The sequence below is a fragment of the Trachemys scripta genome, chromosome 6 (assembly GCF_013100865.1).
Source record: "Trachemys scripta elegans isolate TJP31775 chromosome 6, CAS_Tse_1.0, whole genome shotgun sequence".
Lineage (NCBI taxonomy): Eukaryota > Metazoa > Chordata > Testudines > Emydidae > Trachemys > Trachemys scripta.
This window is the reverse complement of record NC_048303.1, coordinates 114,757,445-114,776,359: the sequence shown is the minus strand read 5'-3', so window position 1 is coordinate 114,776,359 and position 18,915 is coordinate 114,757,445. Positions and strand designations below refer to the sequence as shown.

General features: G+C 48.3%; 1 protein-coding gene across 1 annotated transcript; it reads right to left on the bottom strand.

Annotated features, from left to right (window-relative positions):
* Positions 1-1,993: 1,993 nt before the first annotated feature.
* On the bottom strand, positions 1,994-13,474 carry LOC117879527 (thioredoxin-like). Its single transcript, XM_034774777.1, has 4 exons — positions 13,017-13,474; positions 7,428-7,487; positions 5,525-5,590; positions 1,994-2,104 (listed from the first exon to the last, which is right to left on the bottom strand). Exons 1-4 carry the CDS (start codon positions 13,161-13,163, stop codon positions 2,042-2,044), a joined length of 336 nt encoding a protein of 111 aa, XP_034630668.1. The 5' UTR covers positions 13,164-13,474; the 3' UTR covers positions 1,994-2,041.
* Between the last annotated feature and the right edge of the window lie 5,441 nt (positions 13,475-18,915).

Genomic DNA, 18,915 nt, shown 5'->3' with positions numbered 1-18,915 from the left:
GATCATCCACCACTGTAGTGAAACTGTTTTTGCACGTCCACACATACCTTCTTGTGATGGTGGAGCACGTCCACAGTTGGTGCTCTTGCATCGACAGAGAGAGCAGTGCACTGTGGGTAGCTATCCCACTGTGCAACTCTTTGCCCTCTGCCATGGGGTATTCTGGGTGGGCTCACCGTCCCATGATGCAGTTTTCTCTATCCCATCATTCCATGGGCTTCCGACTACGTTTCACACCACTTTTCAACAGCCTCTCCCCGACATAGCTACTGCTGCTCGTTGGAGATGGTTTACTTATGTCGATGGGAGAGCTCTCTCCCAGCGACAAAGAGTGGCTATACAAGCAATCTAATAGCAACGCAGCTGCATCAATACAGCTGTGCTGCTGTAAACTCGCTAGTGTAGACATGGTCCAGGTCACAAAAAGCTCTGTGCCTCTCTTCCGGTTGGCTTTATAATGTCGGCAAAGCAGGAGAGTTAAATCGGCGGGAGGAGCACGGCGGTGTGTACACCTCCACAGTTAGGTCGATGTAAGGCTGAGAATGGACTGAAAAGAATCTGTTGCTAGACGAGCCAGGGCAATTGGGAGTAAGAGGGAGGGGAGGTCTGTTTGGGACTTGCTAACACTGCCTATCTAGAAAACATGCTGATTCATAAACTTTATGTATAGGCTTTTGTCTTGTGCTTCTCACTGTCAAATCTGGGCCCCTCACAGTACTGGGGAATTAAGGGCCAGATTTTTACAGTAGTGCTCCATACCCAAAGCTGGGGCCAGGTTTTCAAAAGAACTCAGCTTCCATTTAGGCACCATTTATGCCAGACTGTTAATAAGGGGCCAGCACCGAATGTGCTTTTTTGCAAACCTGGCCCCAATTTTGAGTGCTGAGCACCTGAACATTAGCCCCCCAAGCTTTTTAGAAAATCTGGCTCCAAGTGACATGCCCAAGGTTACATACAGGGTGGATTCTGACCCCACTGAAGTCAATGGGAGCCAGGATTTCACCCAAAAAGTCTATTGCAGAGCTACGGTTGCTCTGGGTTGGGACAGGGGGTTGCGGTTAGGAGGGAGCTCTGTGCTGGGGCTGCGGGGTTCGGAGTGCGGGAGGGGGCTCAGGGCTGGGGCAGGGAGTTGGGATGCGGGAGGGAGTTCAGGATGCAGGCTCTGGGAGGGAGTTTGGGTGCGAGAGGGAGCTCAGGGCTAAGGCAGGGGTTGGGGTGAGGGCTCCAGCTGGAGGTGTGGGCTCTGCGGTGGGGCCAGGGATGAAGGGTTTGGGCTGCAAGAGGGGGCTCAGGGCTGGGCCAAGAGGTTTGGAGTGCGGGAGGGGGCTCAGGGCTGAGGCACGGGGTTGGGGCATGGGAGGGGGTGCAGGCTCCTGGAGGGAATTTTGGTGTGGGAGGGGGCTCAGGGATAAGGCAGGGGATTGGGGTGTAGGAGTGGGTGAGGGGTGCAGGCTCTGGGTGGTGCTTACCTCTGGCGGCTCCCGGAAGTGGCCAGTATGTCCGTCTGGCTCCTAGGTGGAGATGCAGCCAGGGGGCTCTGCGCCACGTGCTGCTCCTGCCCGCAGATGCCGTCCCAGCAGCTCCCATTGGCTGCAGGTTCCCAGCCAATGGGAGTTGTGGAACCGGCCTCGGGGCAGTGCACGGAGCTCCCTCACCACCCTTACACTTAGGAGCCAGAGGGACATGCCGGCCATTTCCGGGAGCTGCGTGGAGTTGGGTAGGGAGCTTGCCACCACACTGCAACCGGACTTTTAATGGCCCGGTCAGAGGTGCTGACTGGAGCCACCAGGATCCCTTTTCGACCAGGCCTTCTGGTCGAAAACCGGACACCGGACAACCCTAGGCAGAGCCAAGAATGAACCCAGATCTCCTGAGTCCCATTCCTGTGCCTTAACCACAAGATTCTTCTTCCTGTACAGATGAAAATCTTCATACATTTTGATGCATCATTTCTGAATAACTGGATTGAAGGTAAATAGACACATACGAGACTGCGGAAGGTGGATTTTAATGGAACTTATGCTTTTGTTTTCTGCAGGAACTACATTAGTTCTTCAATCTTTGCTTCCAACTTCCCGGTGTCAGTACCAGTAATTTCGCAAATCTAGTTACAAACAAACAGACAAAACAAAAGAAGGTTTACTTTGCAAAAATGTCTGATCTGATAAAGCAGTAAATTGCAATTTAGAAAGTTCCTTTTTAAAAAAATGTTTGGGATAAACAATAAAATTTCATAAGAATTGCACACTAAAGCTCTGATTCTGCAAACACTCACACACCTGCATAACCTTACACATGGAGAGATTCATATTCAAGGATTGTTCTAACACAGAGACAGAGATTTTGGATTCCTCCTTTTACGCTCTGATTCAGCAAAGCATTTAAACATGTGCTTAACTTTAAACACATGCGTAAGTCCCATTTACTTTGAGGGAAAATAGGCCAGGGCCGGCTCTAGGTTTTTTGCTGCCCCAAGCAAAAACATTTTTGGCTGCCCCCCACCCCAACCCTGGGCTCTCCCCCTCCCTCCCCCCAACTGCATCCTCCTGCTGCCCCAGCCCTGGGTCACTGGTAACTCGCTCCCGGGGGTCATTCAGCAGGAATTTTGGATGTGCACAGAACACAGACAGGATTGGTTCCCATATGGTTACAGAACTGCAGTAAAGTGGAACAATTTTCAGCTTGTGTGACTGGAGGATATCTGGATGCATATTATAAGACTGTCCTACATAAATGAGAAAAAGTTGAGGTGCCTTTATTATTCTTTTGTTCCATTCTTTGTTTCTATGGGGAATGCACTATCACGGTCTTCCTTTTAAACAAATAAACTAAAACTTAAAAAAAAAAAAAAAAAAAAAAGCAATGGCTGTTGAAAATAGCAATTCCAGTCCTAATAACCACTGGGAAGCATTTCTTGCTCAATTTATTCTACTTTTTCTACAGCAAGTTACAGTGGATCAGTATATTTGATTTGGGGGAAATGAAGTAACAGCTGCCCAAATTGAGCTTGAGCACTCCTGAATTTTGAGGGTGTTCAAATCTGGAAGGCAGGTGCTAGATTCCCTTTCTGAATCTTAGCTATATCTGGAAAGGAAAAGTCAATTTCTGCTTCCATGGCTCAGAAGTGGAAATCCTCCTACGTGCCTGGTACTGTATCTAAAGCTGCCCAGGTCCAGAGCCTCCCCTCCCTTACTTTTCATTTTAAATTCTAGTGGGATCCACATACCTCCCTTGCTAGGCTTCAGATAGAGAGGTGCACCATCCATTTAGTCCCCCCAATTCCTTCTTTGGGGGAGAGCCCAGGACTGGGGCAGCAGGAGGTGCGGGTGGGGGAGAGAGCCCAGGGCTGGGGGAGCAGGGGAGTGCAGGTGGGGGCCAGAGCTGGGGTGGCAGGGGGTGTGGGCAGGGGAGAGCCCAGGGCTGGGGCGGCAGGAAGTGCGGGTGGGGGGAGAGAGCCCAGGGCGACAGGAGGTGCGGGTGGGGGGAGAGTCCAGGGCTGGGGCAATACAGGGGTGCGGGGGCGGGCAGCAAAAAACCTAGAGCGGGCTCTGTTCCTACCATTCACAGCAAGCTGCAGATTTCAGTTCCATACTCCTTCCCCCACCCTTTCCTATTGCTAGTGGCCAAGGGAATGCTGGAAAATGTAGTTCTTTAAATGCTCCAGAGCTGGCTCTATAGGCAGGGAGCTAACCAAGGAACTACAGCTCCCAGGCTGGATTCTTGCGCCCTTTGCAAATCTGCCGCCCCAAGCAACTGCTTGCTTTGCTGGTGCCTAGAGCCGGCCCTGAAATAGGCACATACTTAAATGACATGTGCACGGTCTCAGGTTATCCTTTCAGAGTCCCCGTCACTTCACTTTAGGCTCAAAGTGACACAATTATACCCTGATTGCTTTATAATATACCAGTCCCATTATGCAAATGGTCCCAAACAAGTTCCCAGGCATGGTCTATTTCTCACCCCACTGCAAGTAGTCATTAAAACTTAAGGCATTTCATCCCTCGATGTCCCACATAGCACACCGTGGCATCTCTGATCCACACCTGGAGTCTCTGTCCATCCTCTCCTGTCCTTGTCCGAGGACAGCCACCACAGCCCTTCCCAGTGGATTCAAATCCCGCTCTTCCCCGCAAGAACCCCCTACAGCCTCTCTGCTGGGGAGCATTCTTGTTTGAGGTACATCTTCACTTCCCCCTGACCCTCTTCTGGTTCCTCTGGGTCCAGTTCTCCAGCCCTGGAGATCTCGGAGGATAAGCGCCTCTGCTGCTCCCCTGCCTTCTTAGCTCTCCAGCCCTGGTGCAGGGATGCTCTCTTTGCATTCAGCCTTCCCCCAGGAAGTACCTTTGGCTTCCTTCCGGGACCTCCTCCAGTGCTCCTGGTATCTGGCAGCTTTTTCCTACCCCTGACTGAATCCAACTCCTCTGACTCCCTCCTACTGGATCTCTCCCTGATTCTTTATAGACCCCAGGTGCTGCCCTGTTCTATTAAGTGGCCAAACTGGGAGCACCTATTCTGGCACAGGGGAACTGAACCTGCTTCATTCACAGGGACCAGTCACCCTGTGACAATGACCCACTTGTCTGACCTAGAGATGGACCCCAAACCCCGCCCCCCACCTGCTTCGGAAATCTGCAGATGTTTGGTTCTAGATCCAAACTCTTGAATGGGTTGAATCAAAACTCTGGAACTCAAGGTCCCCAGATTTTGGGGAAAATTCAGATCAAGACTCAAACTATGTGGCTCAAATCCCACAGCTGAGTTTTTTCTTTTGCAAAAGGACTTATTTTCTTAGGCACTCATTTCACACAAAAGCCTGAAATATTTAAAAAATAGAGGCCTTTTTACTCAGTGCAATTGTCACGGAGTGTGGGGGAGTCAGGGCTCCGCACCCCCCACTTCCTGCGATTCACCGTGACTCTCAGCCAGCCAGTAAAACAGGTTTATTAGACAACAGGAACACAGTCTAAAACAGAACCTGTAGGTACAGAAAACAGGACCCTTCAGCCAGGTCTATCTTGGGGGTAGGGAGCCCAGACCCAGGTTCTGGGCCTCCCTCCGTTTCCCCAGCCAGCTCCAAACTGGCACTCCCTCGAGCCCCTCCTCTGGCCTTTTGTCATTTTCCAGACCAGGAGGCTACCTGATCTCTTTGTTTTCCAACACCTTCAGTTGGCACCTTGCAGGGGAGGGGCCCAAGCCATCAGTTGCCAGGAGACAGGGTGTCGGCCATTCTCTGTGCAGACGGCATCACACCTGTCCTCTAGGGCTATGCAACAATCACACACCCTTATCCCCCCACCTATATACTTAAAAAATGCATAGGGGAAACCGAGGCACCCATACAGTATTTAGAAAAAACATTAAGAACATTCCCACTTCGTCACAGCAATGTGGGCAGGAGTTTCAGAGAAATCCTTCTGAACCAGGTCTAGTCGTCATTAGGAAGGGATAGAGCCAGTTATTAGCCTTTGCTGTCATACTAATAAAACGAAGACCCACAATTATAATTTATGTCGCTATACAATACCTTTTCCGTTTTCTTGTACATCTGGAATGTCGGCATGGCGATAATTTTACAAGAATTAGCCACGTCCTAGAAAAGTAAGAAAAACACCTGTAAAATCATCTGTCATACTAGTTCTAGAACCATTCATTAAAATCCAAGGGCATGCTTTCAGGCAAATAGCTATAATAATAATAAAGAATGAGTCAAGAGAAATACAGGAAATTCACCTATAAGATAAAAAAAAAACAGAAAAGCTGTTTGCATAGTACCGTTGAGCTATTATGTGGCAAGATAACACACAGTACACAGAATGATTACTCACAAGAATGCCTTACAAAGCATTCAGCAAGGTGCCTTTGGTGCTTGTCATTCATGCTGAAGACAACTGAGTCAGTGAGAGCTTTTGCACTACTGTGCTGCTTGTACAACCCCTATAAGAACTTCATTATTCATAGTTTTACCTTGCCACTTGATATATGCACAACAGCTTGAAGGGGCTGTTGAGATTTCTCTAGCTCTTTGATACGCTGATGTGAAAACGTCCATATTGCACAGCTGTAGACGAAGGCAGAAATTGCTTGCAGGGGTTCTCAAACTGGGGGTCGGGACCCCTCAGGGGGTCGCGAGGTTATTACATGGGGGTCGTGAGCTGTCAGCCTCCAACCCAAACCCCGCTTTGCCGCCAGCATTTATAATGGTGTTAAATATATAAAAAAGTGATTTTAATTTATAAGGGGGGGTCGCACTCAGAGGCTTGCTGTGTGAAAGGGGTCACCAGTACAAACATTTGAGAACCACTGTGCTACAGCATGGTAAATAAAATGTCAGCTCTTTAAAAAGGGGCAATGGAATGTCCAGCTAATCCTTTATGGCTACTTGGTATCTCTGCTATTAGCTGGAGATCCTTCGCTATTTTTAGTAAAATGCTATAGACTTTGTTTGCTTTGGCTGTTAGGGTGACCAGCAGTCCCGATTTTATAGGGATAGTCTCCGATATTTGGGGCTTTGTCTTATATAGGCACCAATTCCCCCCCTTGCCCACCTCCCCACCCGATTTTTCACACTTGCTGTCTGGTCACCCTATCGGCTGTTCAGTGCCAGATCTGCTGCTGGTGTAAACTGGCATGGCACCGTTAAATTCAGTGGAACCATGCTGAACAACAGCAGTTGAAGATATGGCACTGCACCCTCCAGAGCAAATAAAGGGGGATGCTCTAAATTTAAGCACAACTGAGAATGAAAAATCTCAGGACAAAGATTGGTGAAAATTCAAAAAGCCGGCAGTTTGTTATCTGTTACTATCTATCTGTATTGGTGACTCACCGTATCTGTATCAGGGACGTGGCCCTGAATCTGCTCTAAATGACACCTGTGTAAATCAGGAGCAATTGCATTGAAGTCAATGCCTGGTACGTCCTTCCAAAACCAGGACCTATCTGTACTGCCAGGTTTGACAAAGCTGTGTTTGGCGCTGGCTTTGCAAAACACAATCAGTCAGGTTTTTGATTTGGCAAAGATCAAAACCAAAGGTGATTTGAATCTGGTTCCATTTTATTTGAATGATCAACATTTGGAGAGTAGGCAGCCATTTCACACAGGTGTTCTGTTTTGGCCCATTTCTAATCTATATTAAATCACTAGCTACTAATGTCCTCTGTGGAAATGGGGTTGTATTTTGATATCTGATTTTCTTGAAAAAAGGGACACGGAAGGTAAGATCTTGCAATCTCTTGCAGTCAGTGGGACTGACTTCTTAGGTGAGTAGGGGCTACTTATTGAATGCACAGATCAAGGTCTAACATTAAAGACAGTGAAGAGTTTTGAGAGCTACTGATGATAAAAGCCAGGTATTCATTAACTATTATTATACCATGAACATGATTTCAATAGCATGATTTCAACTAACCTGGGTTCAATAGCTTACCTCTGCCAGATCGATATCCACACTACAGAACATCACATTGTCATACCGAACAGCCAGGTCCTTTAGGAATAAATGGAATACATACACTTGTTTGCTGAAGTACCATTAATAAGCATAGCAATATGTTAGCATTATATCTCCAGTACAGAAGCTACACTATTAAAAATAGTTGGAGTTTCGTATTAAATCACAGATCTAGTAACGGCCAGAGAAGGGCTGTGGGATTCTCTCCAGAAATGGTGCATTCTGATGGAATGAGCATTCCACTGAGATTTCCCACTGGGTGCCCCTAATTGGTTTTATTTTCTGCTTTGGGCTGGGAACTGAACTCTGCTTGCACTCCTAGCTCCCTCCAGATGTGATGCCTCCGGGTCATTGCTGAAGCAAATTGGCAGGGCCGTGTTGGGAAGCTTCCTGGGCTGCTGCTGGTGCTGTACTTGTTACAGGGGTAGGAAAGTTCAGGAGTCCAGTGCTGGCTTCTCTCACAAGCACTAGATGCAAGTCAGCAGCGCACTGTTTACCCAGAAATTCTGGGAAAATATTGGAAGAGATTCGAGGGGAACCAGAACCAAACCTCCGGCCTTCAGGGATTTGCTCCCAGATCTAAATGTCACATTTGGCCACTAATTTCATACAAGCGGCCAGATCCAAACACCCCCAGATGTGCTGGTGTTCGGAAAACACTGCCTGGCTCACAGGAAGAGCCCATCTGTAGATGAGATGTACACTGTCCCAGCAGATTCACAGAGACAGGATTGGGGGAAGTCCTGGCTCAGCAGCACACAGCCAGCACTGTGCGCCGTGGAGGACTGTGGACTTTTCTCCTGGCGCTGGAGCCACTCCTCAGCCACTAGTGCGTTATTAGGGTTGCAGTCGCTTCCGCTGTGCCCCTCTAATCCCAATTCCATCTGTTGGGCTGTCCAGTATGACCAGGAAGTCACAGAGCCATTGGTCACATCCCCCTCCCTTCCCTGGCTCAGCCCCCTCTCACCCTAAACCGAACCCCTGCACTGGGAACACAGGGATCCTCTGTGGAGCAATCCGCTGCATAGACTTCTGGGATCCTGCCTCTCCCCTGTGCAGAGGAACCAGAACAGTGGCATGAAGCCCAGGCACAGTGGGATGAAGGACAGTGTTTGCCTCTTAGCATTCGCATGGTGCTTTACATCTCCTGAGCACCATCCAATCAACGGACTCGCCCTCCTCTTCTGTCTTTTTAGACCCCTGACAGGAGTGAGAGGCTCTAGCTTCGCTCCATTGGCAGCAACAGCGCGACACCAGGGTAAAGCTGGAGTAAGGCCGTGCTGAATCACGCCCTCCATTTCCCAGGACATACTAGAAGGTTCGAGGGAAAGGGAGTCTCTTCGGGGGCTCTCTCATGTTATTAGCTACTCATTCTATGCTAATAGCTGGTGGGTCAAGCCTCTCATTAGACTCTGCCTGATTAAAACAGTTGCTGAGCAACAAATGAGCATGGCTGCAACACAGCATCTATCCACAGGGAGCCAATTAGAACAACAGTTTTGTGTGTGTGTGTGTATGTATGTGTATGGGGGGAATACTTAATTCTCCATCATGTGACATTAGCCTGCTGTCTTCCTAGCAGGCATCACCAGATTCATCCTCCTCCCACGGGCAGTGATCCTCCCTGACAGGTCACAGAGAGCAGCTTTCAAGGCAGCGTCCGTATGTTTTTCACTGGAAAGACACTGAATCATCTGAACAAGTCCCGACACTGATTTTAACATAAGCCTACATCACTTGCTCGCTCAGTTGTATATAATGCTGTGAAGATGTCTCTTTTGCTTTTCCTTGTATGGAAATCAGGAGCAACATCATCCCCCTGTGTGAAAGCAGAAGATGGCAAGAAAATCCCTAGTGTTTCAAAATACATTCTGCAGCTACCCTCGTCAGTGCTAGAGAAGCTGGAAATCCCTGACCCTGCATGGAAAGGGGAGATCGGGTGTCAGGGATCTTGATTAATAAAGGGTCAGTGACTGTGTAAACTAGATTTATACTTCTTTGCATCACTGAAGTGATGGGTGATTCTGCTCCCACCTGTTTGCAACTCATTTTGGGCCAGATTCTGATACGCCAAGTCATGTTGAGTAGCCCCTCCCATCACAAGCAGGCCCTGTGAAGCTAATGGGGCTATTTGTAGAGTGAGAATAAGGATCAGAATAGGCCCATTGGCAAACCAGAATCCATCAGCATTTTAATTTCCACGGGATGACATGAGATAAAGCATTCTCCAAAGAATTCCCTGTTGAAATCCCCAGAGACCATTGTTTTCATCATCCCTGTGCTAGCAGTGCGGGTGAATCCATTTTCTTGAGTATTCACTGAACAGTCAAATCCTGTCCTCAGGCTTGTGCATACTGAAAAAGTGGAGCCCCAAACAAATATCCTGGCCTCCCCTGGGCAGACCTCAGTCCTGGCTATACTAGACAATTGCTGACAGTCCCACCAGCGAGTCTCTCAGCAGCAGCCCCGGCATGGACGTTTAGCCTGAAAAAGACGTGTTTTGTTCCTGATCTCTGTGCAGTGGAGTACAGGAAACAGACCAGACAGGCAACCTAATCAGTAACTAGCGCACAGTGGGATAGTAGTGGAAAGACTCTCCTCACCCCCTTTTATCTACAGAACAAATACAGCACGGGCAGTGGCAGCTTCTATACTCTGACTCACCGATGGCCCTCAGCCCTGAGCCTGAGAGATCACTTCTGGGGTTGGAGGGCAGAGCAGAGAAACAGAGAGGAGGGAGAAGCCCTGTTAAATCATCCTGTCCATTTCCCTGGCAGTGCAGGACTCCTTTACAGGGAGGTATTGCAACATCCTACAGTAATGCCCTGCAGCGCACTATGGTCATCATGCATTGTTTAGAGGCCATCATTGGAGAAAATGAAGTAAAGGAAGAGTTGTTCACTCTAGTACATTTCCCAGTGTTTTGTTGAGACGAGTATTAAAAGACCAAAGTGACGGGGCTTCTATAATTGCCCTTGGTGGAGACTATTCAACAGTTCGAAAGACCTCACTGTCCCATGGTTGTTCAATATAAGTTTTCCCCTAATCCCGCGCCATCAGTCTTTGGGCATGTCTACACAGCAGCCGAGTGGTGTGATTCTCAACTCCTGCAGACACCAGCTCTCGTCAAGCTAGCCCCTAAACACAGTAGTGTGGCCATGGCGGCATGAGCAGCAGCTTGGGCTAGCTGCCTGAGTACTTGCCTAGGGTCTCCGCCAGGCTCAGACCTGGGGCAGCTAGCCCCTCCCGCTAGCCACCCCCAGTACACTAGCTTGAGTAGAGAGGGAATGTGTATGTCTACGTGAGCTTGGAACCACACCTCCCAACTGCTGTGTAGACATATCCCTCGTCCATTCCCTGTGTAGTTCCATCTTCGTGCTGAATCAGTCCGTTGCCTGTCTTCTGAGAGACAACAACGGTGCCATGCAGTGATGGTCTTTGTGAAGGCTGGCAAGGAAAAGTTGGTCCAAGTGCAGAAAAAGCAGATTCACAAGAGCTCAAGCCCCCTTTCATGCACTGGCACAGTGATGTTTTTGTGCTTCCCAGTTGCGATACTCCTGACACACAGCAGAAATGCAGCAGGGTTGGAGGCTCCTTTGTCTGCCCGCTGAGCCCCAACTAATATCACAGCTGCATGCTCATCTGGGAGGGTTTTGCAAGGTGCCCGCCTGCTCACTGGGAACTGGACTGAGACTCTCAGCTCCTTTCATGTAGGGCACCAGCACATGGGACTAAATATCAGTGACTGATCCCTTGGCTGAGTTTTGAACTGGTGACCTGCATTCCTCTGTTTGTTTTCATCTCTCACAGGAGGGCAAGGTGCAAAAGAGTGAAGGGTTTTCTTTTCAAAGAGTTTATGCTTCTCAGTCCTCAGTCTCATAACTGTTTACATCATTGCTTTTTAAACATTACCACAGCTTGCAGCAAAACCACCAATGGGGCCTGATTTTGATTCATTAAGATGTTTCCACGCCAGGGTGTCACTTTAAGAGCTTTGCTAAAAGCCTGTTGTCTCTAATGGATGGAAACATTCTCCATCTAACTTTGTTGCTGATTTCCGGTATTAGACATTTTCACTGTAGGTTATTATGACCCCTTGGGTTCCTGGAGTCCTTAATGCACTTTCCAATTGTTCTAAGTGATAAGAGCGCTGCACAGATAAAACTAAGAGATCGATACAAGTGAGGGCCAAGTTCTTGCAATCAAATCTGTGTGAGAGGACCTCTGAACCAGTCTGTTGACTTCAGTGGGACTCTGCACAGGCACGGGTCTGCCTCTGCGGATCCTTTTGCAGAATCAGGGCATAGGATCAGAACAATTATATAGCACTGAAATGTAAATATCACTAGAATAATATTACTGGCTAAGACTTCATTTTCTGCGTTCTTGGTAAGCTCTGGTTAATGAATCCTCACAGCACCACAGAGAGATAGGTAAGTATGATTGTCCCTGTTTGCCAGAGAGAGGGGGTCCATGTCTCAGCTGGAAGTAGAACTCAGGAGTTCATAGATTTTAAGGCCAAAAGGCACCATAATGATTATCTAGTCTGACCTCCTGCACAGCACAGGCCATACAATTCCACCCTGCATCAGGTCCACCACTTCCTGCCTCCCAGCTCTGCGCCTCATTCTCTCTCTCTCTCTTGCTCTCTCATTCAGTGCTATAAGCTACAGCGTGCAGAAGGGTGTGTGCAAAGGTGCACCGCTCCTGACGGCATTGTGTCTGCAGGAGGCGTAGTACCTCTCCTCGGGGGGTGCACACAGCAATGGCGGCTGCTTCTACACTCTTTTACCTTCTCACACCATCCCAGCTCCGCTGGTCCGGACAGCAGGTGGGAGGTTCTACCTTTGTCCCACGATCCCTTACGGGATTTCTAGCATGGCTGTAGGCCCTCGACTCCCCTAGTCCTTGCTTGCACCGCAGGAACACAAGGCCTGAGACTGTGCTTTGCCCCCATGCAGGGGCACAAGGGAAGTCAGGTTCATTCTGCACTCTTTCCCCACGTGTCATCTATGCAGAACTAGGCACAATCTAGCCCTAAGTGTTCAGAGGAAGAGAACTCCCCATGAATTCAGGTGGGAGACAGGTAACGCTGGTTCAAATTCAGAAATGGAGAGGACCCGGGAAGAGGGTGAGGATAGCAGCAGGTCTAGCCACACTGCCCAAGTGTGACGGGGCATATTTTGAAGGAGCTCCAATCTTTTTACTTCCAGAAATCAAGGCGGTGCCTTTTCTCCCTATAAAATTACTTGAAGGCTCAGAGCATGTGTTTTATGTCCAAAGGACAATATAGGTGTCCCCTCCCCTGGATGTAGATCATATATCCAGGATGCAATGGAGTGGTGAATGCCTTCCTTTCTAATTCAACACTGGCCCTTTCTGCAAAGGGACACTCTATGGACTAGAGTTTCAGCCACACAGGTGTAAATCTTGAGTAACTCCATTGACCTCAATAGAGTTGTTCTGGATTTACATCAGACTCTGAGCTTGTGGGTTTTTTCCCATGCAATGTCAATTCCCGCACCCCATTCTGGGAGTGGCATGGGATGGCAATACTGTACTCACACGAATGACAGGATCGGTTGCTTTGCAAGGTCCGCACCATTTTGCCGAAAAGTCAACGACGACGAGTTTGGAGCCTGCGGCCTTCAAAAAATCATCAAATTCACTCTGAAATGAACACATTTGCGTGAAAAGGAAGAGCTGCTGCATAGGCAGTGGATAAAGTTTTAACAACCTGAAGATTGTTGGCAAATGCACGACAAACAAACTATTTGCTCTACTGGACTCTTCTAATGTTTAACGAGAGAACTACACTTCAGCCCTGATTAACTTTCATTTGTGTTAAATTAAACAGCACAAATATATAAATACGGGACGCATCACAACAACACACTCCATAAGATGGTCATGGTAATCATCATAGAAACTCCTTTGTTTTCACAGACCATGGTGCAATGATGCAAGCTCTGCTAATATCGATTGCAAACCATTATAAAAATTGGACGTTAAAAAGTCCCCCTCATAGCAATGACATCAGCATTCCGATAGTAACTAGTACACTCCAAAGAGGAAAAAGCAGAGGGAGACTGCAAAAGAGGAAAAAGATGAATGAAATAAGGCACATACAGCATGAAAATAAAAAGACATGATGGTCTTGTAAAGGCAAAATAATCTGGTGGCCATCTTGGATCCTCTTAAGGACAACTAGGCGTCCATCTTTGTGAGCCTTCTTGCTCCTTCCCCACCCTAGTTTGGCGCCCTTTTCCTGGTTTCGGCAGGAATAAGGGAGCTGTCAATCATATGAGCTGTCAATCATATAATCTGCCCAGTGACTGGAAGTCTATATAAGGCGGCATTCTGATCAGATCGGGACTGCCCGTCTAAGTGGCAAAGTGCAGAGCAGACAATCAAGGGTAGGCCATTCACCCCACATGGGTTATTCTGATTAGGGAATTTCTCACTTGCACACACTCACTACATCATCTAGCAGATTTGCATACTACACCCACAACGACGCAGGTAAAGGGTATAGGGAGGGTAGGACTCATCAGTTCACCTGAAGAAGCTCGATCATAGATTCATAGATTCATAGATTATAGGACTGGAAGGGACCTCGAGAGGTCATCGAGTCCAGTCCCCTGCCCGCATGGCAGGACCAAGTACTGCCTAGACCATCCCTATCATCCCTGCTTCGGGTCTCCACTTCCATCCAGGGGATCCGGTGACCTGCTGTGCTGCGCCAGACTAAGAGGGAAAAGGCCGCTAGAGATGGTAATGTGATCTTGTGAGTCTACTTGTACTGTTCCCTATTGTTACAGCCTGTCTTGTTGGTTATTTTGCCCTGTTTATTTTATCTTTGGGGTCCTTGCCATATTCTTCTCTTAAATAAAGCCTCATTGTACCTTGATTTGTGAAGTCTTTTATACAAACCTCCGGTGATAGATACGGGTAGGGGACGAACCTAGGACCGAAATATCTGGGCCACTTTTACTTTAGTCTCCTGTTTCGGTCAACAGTTTTGGCGACCGCGGCAGGACCCCAATTTGGTTTGTATAAATCCCTTTTATTTTAGTTATTGTTTAGACACGGCTGTAAGGGTGACAACCCATTGGTTGTCTCATACCAGGAGAGAAGGGAGAGGGCAGCTTCGGACACTGTCCCAGGGGCTCACATACCCCGATGCACTTAAGGAGGGGTTTGAAGTGCGGAGCTGCTGAACCAAGCAGAGGTGGCAGCAGTAAGCCGAAATAGGTTTTTAGGTCCTGGTAGCCGGAAAAACTCGGGTTAACCATGAGTATGCGGACCTTAGGAGCAACTGGCTGGGAAGCCGAACAAAATAAAAACTCTTTATGTGCAGGTGTGCATTATTTTGGGAAAGGTAAAAACCCGTGGTCCGAAGGGTTGTTTAAAGGGCGGGAAGCATTTGATGTGCTGTCCCATAGATGGGAGGCCATGGCTAATGATAAGCCTAAGCCTTCTCATAAGGTAAAGAAGAGGGCTCTGATATATGGGCTGTATATGGCTGGCCTGGAGCTCCATAAGAACGGAGAAATGCTGAAATCAGCAGCCTCAGATCCCAGTTACAAATACGGGATCAGGAAATAGAAAAGCTGGGGTACAAATTAGAAGGGATAGAGGCACAAAACACTACCTATCTGTCACAACAGGGACGCTTAGAGCTCCAAGTACAGGACTTAACAACCTCTCTGGCAAAGAGGGAGAAGGAAGCTCTCTCCCTTCATACCCAGCAAACAGAGTCCCAGGCAACTATTAGGGAGCTCCTCAAAGAGCTGGGCTCCAGAGAAAGTAAACATGCTGATCACCTAGAATGTCAGCATGAATTAAGAAAACCGAAGAGAAAACTTGGAAAAACTCGGGGTCTTTTAAGAGCCGTTAGTAAAACCCTGATATGTAGAGGGGAATCCTCCCACAACAGCCACGATAGCAGTTCCCCGATGTCGGAGGAGGAGTACGTCAGAGCTCCACTTAAGGCGGGAAAACCTGCAGCACTGCCAACTGCTCCGCCGCAGGAACCACGCGAGGAGGGGAAAGGCCTCCCTATAGCCCCTGTGACCACCTCGGTGATCAGTTTCGGCCCTGAGACTGACCACCCAATAGAAACTAGACAAGAGGTAAAACCATATACCCCTGATCAGGCCCATGCTATGGGGAAAGCGCTAGGCCCCTTGTCAAGAGAAACAGCGTTAGACTGGCTAGCTAAAGTCTGTGCCCTCCCCAATATTATCCAGGAGGAGGTAGCAGCATTAGTTAGGGAGTGTATGGCTGGGGAAGAATTTGGGGCTCTGCCCACGTATTTACAAGTAGCTGATGTCCCATCCTGCATGAAACTATATGAGGGGATTTGGAAGTTTTATCACCCCGGTCAAAGTATTATAGGACGATACTATTCAGAGCGGCAGCGAGCTGGAGAACGGCCTGAAAAGTACTTGAGCTGGAAGAAGCTACTATACTGGCTAGCAGGCGCAGAGTCATGCGACACTCCAGAATTTGTGGAGACAGCATTTCAGGGTTTAACATCAACTATGAGGATCGCTTTAGGACCTATAAGTCCGACCAACCTTTTCCTCAAGGAGCTTGAGGAGAGAGTGAGAACAGCGTATGAGCTGCAGAGGGAAGCATTCCTCACTGCTCTCAAAAAACGGGTTGCCGTGGTCACCGAAAAGGGAAAGGAGTTCCTGAGAAGCTCTAAGACCAAAGCAGGAAATCTTCAGTATCCCAGGAGTCCTGCTGCCCAAAGACACGGCTCATCTAAACCTCCCGGGGAAGGCCATTCTAGAGAAGATGCCAGGTCCTTTCGGACCATGATCTGGAAACAACTGCTCCAGTTTGAACGTAAGGAAGACATAGATGGACTGTCAACTAATGAGCTGCTGGAAAGATTGATTGGACATAGAAAGACCCATGAGAGTCAGCAGTCTCCAGCATCTCCAAATCTCTTATGAAGGGGCCGAGCCCGCCCTTACTCCCATGTGAAGGCGCCAATTGACTTAGATCAGTGGGGACGGCCCATTACTATGGCTTCGTTTAAGGGCAGGTTTGGTTATTTCCATCAACAAATGTTGGTTGACACCGGCGCCTCAGTTTCCCTTTTAAGTTCCCGTGGAGACCCCAAGGTCAACCACATCCCGATATCGTTAAGCAAAAGGCTGGAGGGTTACAGTGGAGGAAAGTGCCTTGTTCCATTTACAGCACCCATACTATGTACAATTGCAGCAGTAACTACGCAGGCCACCTTTGGTATCCAGAAATTGCCTGACAGCCAAGGGATTTTAGGGAGGGATCTCCTAAAGAAACTGAGTATAGTGGTGGACCTGCCTAACAAACAGTTAATCATAGGAGACAGAGATGATCAATATGGCATTATCCTAGACTCCCACAGAGTTTCAGCATTAAAGGCCCCTGAAGAGCTTGCTATACCTCAACTGGAGTCTGACGTTGATCATTTGGTTCACAGACACCTTGGAGCTTTTGCAAGCAACAAGCTACAGTGTGGACAAATACAAGCTGAAGTAAGGGCAGATGGACCTGATCTATGACCTTTGAAACAATACCGATATCCGACCGAAGCTGCAGAAAGCTTGAAGACAACGATTGAGGCACTAGATTCATAGATTCTAGGACTGGAAGGGACCTCGAGAGGTCATCGAGTCCAGTCCCCTGCCCACATGGCAGGACCAAATACTGTCTAGACCATCCCTGATAGACATTTATCTAACCTACTCTTAAATATTTCCAGAGACGGAGATTCCACAACCTCCCTAGGCAATTTATTCCAGTGTTTAACCACCCTGACACTTAGGAACTTTTTCCTAATGTCCAACCTAGACCTCCCTTGCTGCCGTTTAAACCCATTGCTTCTTGTTCTATCTTTAGAGGCTAAGGTGAACAAGTTTTCTCCCTCCTCCTTATGACACCCTTTTAAATACCTGAAAACTGCTATCATGTCCCCTCTCAGTCTTCTCTTTTCCAAACTAAACAAACCCAATTCTTTCAGCCTTCCTTCATAGGTCATGTTCTCAAGACCTTTAATCATTCTTGTTGCTCTTCTCTGGACCCTTTCCAATTTCTCCACATCTTTTTTAAAATGCAGTGCCCAGAACTGGACACAATACTCCAGCTGAGGCCTAACCAAAGCAGAGTAGAGCAGAAGAATGACTAGTAGAGCGGAAGAATGACTAATGCAACAAAAGGTGCTAGTCAAAGTAGAGAGTCCTTGCAACTCGCCCATTTGGCCAGTAATGAAGGCGGACAAGAAAACATGGCGCCTCACCGTGGATTATAGCGAGTTAAACCGGGTAACCCCGCGCTTAGCCCCAGTAGTAGCGAAGTTCAATGACATCATGGCCGCCATTACTGCAGGTGCCAGATATTTCTCAGTGCTCAACCTATCCAATGCCTTCTTTAGCATTCCATTGCATCGAGAGTCACAGTACAAGTTCGCTTTCACCTTTGAGGGACGCCAGCTGACCTTCACCTGTGTTCCACAGGGCCTACACAACGCCCCGAGTATATGCCATCGTTACGTCTCTGGGATGTGAAGAGGGATGCCAGACCAAGACCAAGTGTTGAGTTACGTGGATGACATCCTGATTGCCACGGAGAGTCGGGAGAAGAATCTACGAATTCTCGAAGTGGTCCTGGATAAAATCCATTCCACCGGATTTCTAGTTAACCCAACAAAAGCTCAGCTTGTGCAGCCTGAGGTCACTTATCTAGGCATCCATCTGTCCCCAAATGGGAAACAGCCAGATAGACAGAGAGTTGAGCTTATCTGGAAGCTCCCGGCACCCAGGGATATTACAACACTGCGATCATTCCTAGGCCTCACAGGGTTCTCCAGGGAATTTATAGAGAGCTATGCTGTCATCGCAAGACCCCTCTACAAACTGCTTCAAAAGAGCCAAGAGTGGGAGTGGGGAAGCGCTCACCAAGACGCATTCCAAACCCTGCAGCAAGCACTAGCAAAGGCCCCAGCTCTAGCTTTTCCTAGGCCAGAAGATCCTTTTCATCTACAGCTGGCCACAGATGGGGATGGAATTAGTGCAGTGTTGTTGCAGGATCAAGGCAGCAGACTACGACCGGTTGCCTACGGGTCGAGAGTTCTTACTCAGGTGGAACGGACATTCAGCCCCTGTGAGAAGGAGGTCTTCGCACTGGTGTGAGCACTCAGCCATTGGGAGTATTTGATGGGATTGGCTCCTGTTATCCTGAGAACATCACATACGCCCATCAAATATGTCGTATCAAGGAAGATCAACGAGGGACGAGTGTCCTCCTCTCGACTCGCTAATTGGACTCTAAGCTTGGTAAACCGAGACCTCACGGTATGCAAGTCGTTTCAATTTAGTATCCTTCCTTACGCGCTGCTGTCAGAAGGACAGGGCCATGAGTGCCCTTTACCACCGTCGACTCCGATAATTAAGTCTCCCTTTAGAGTGGA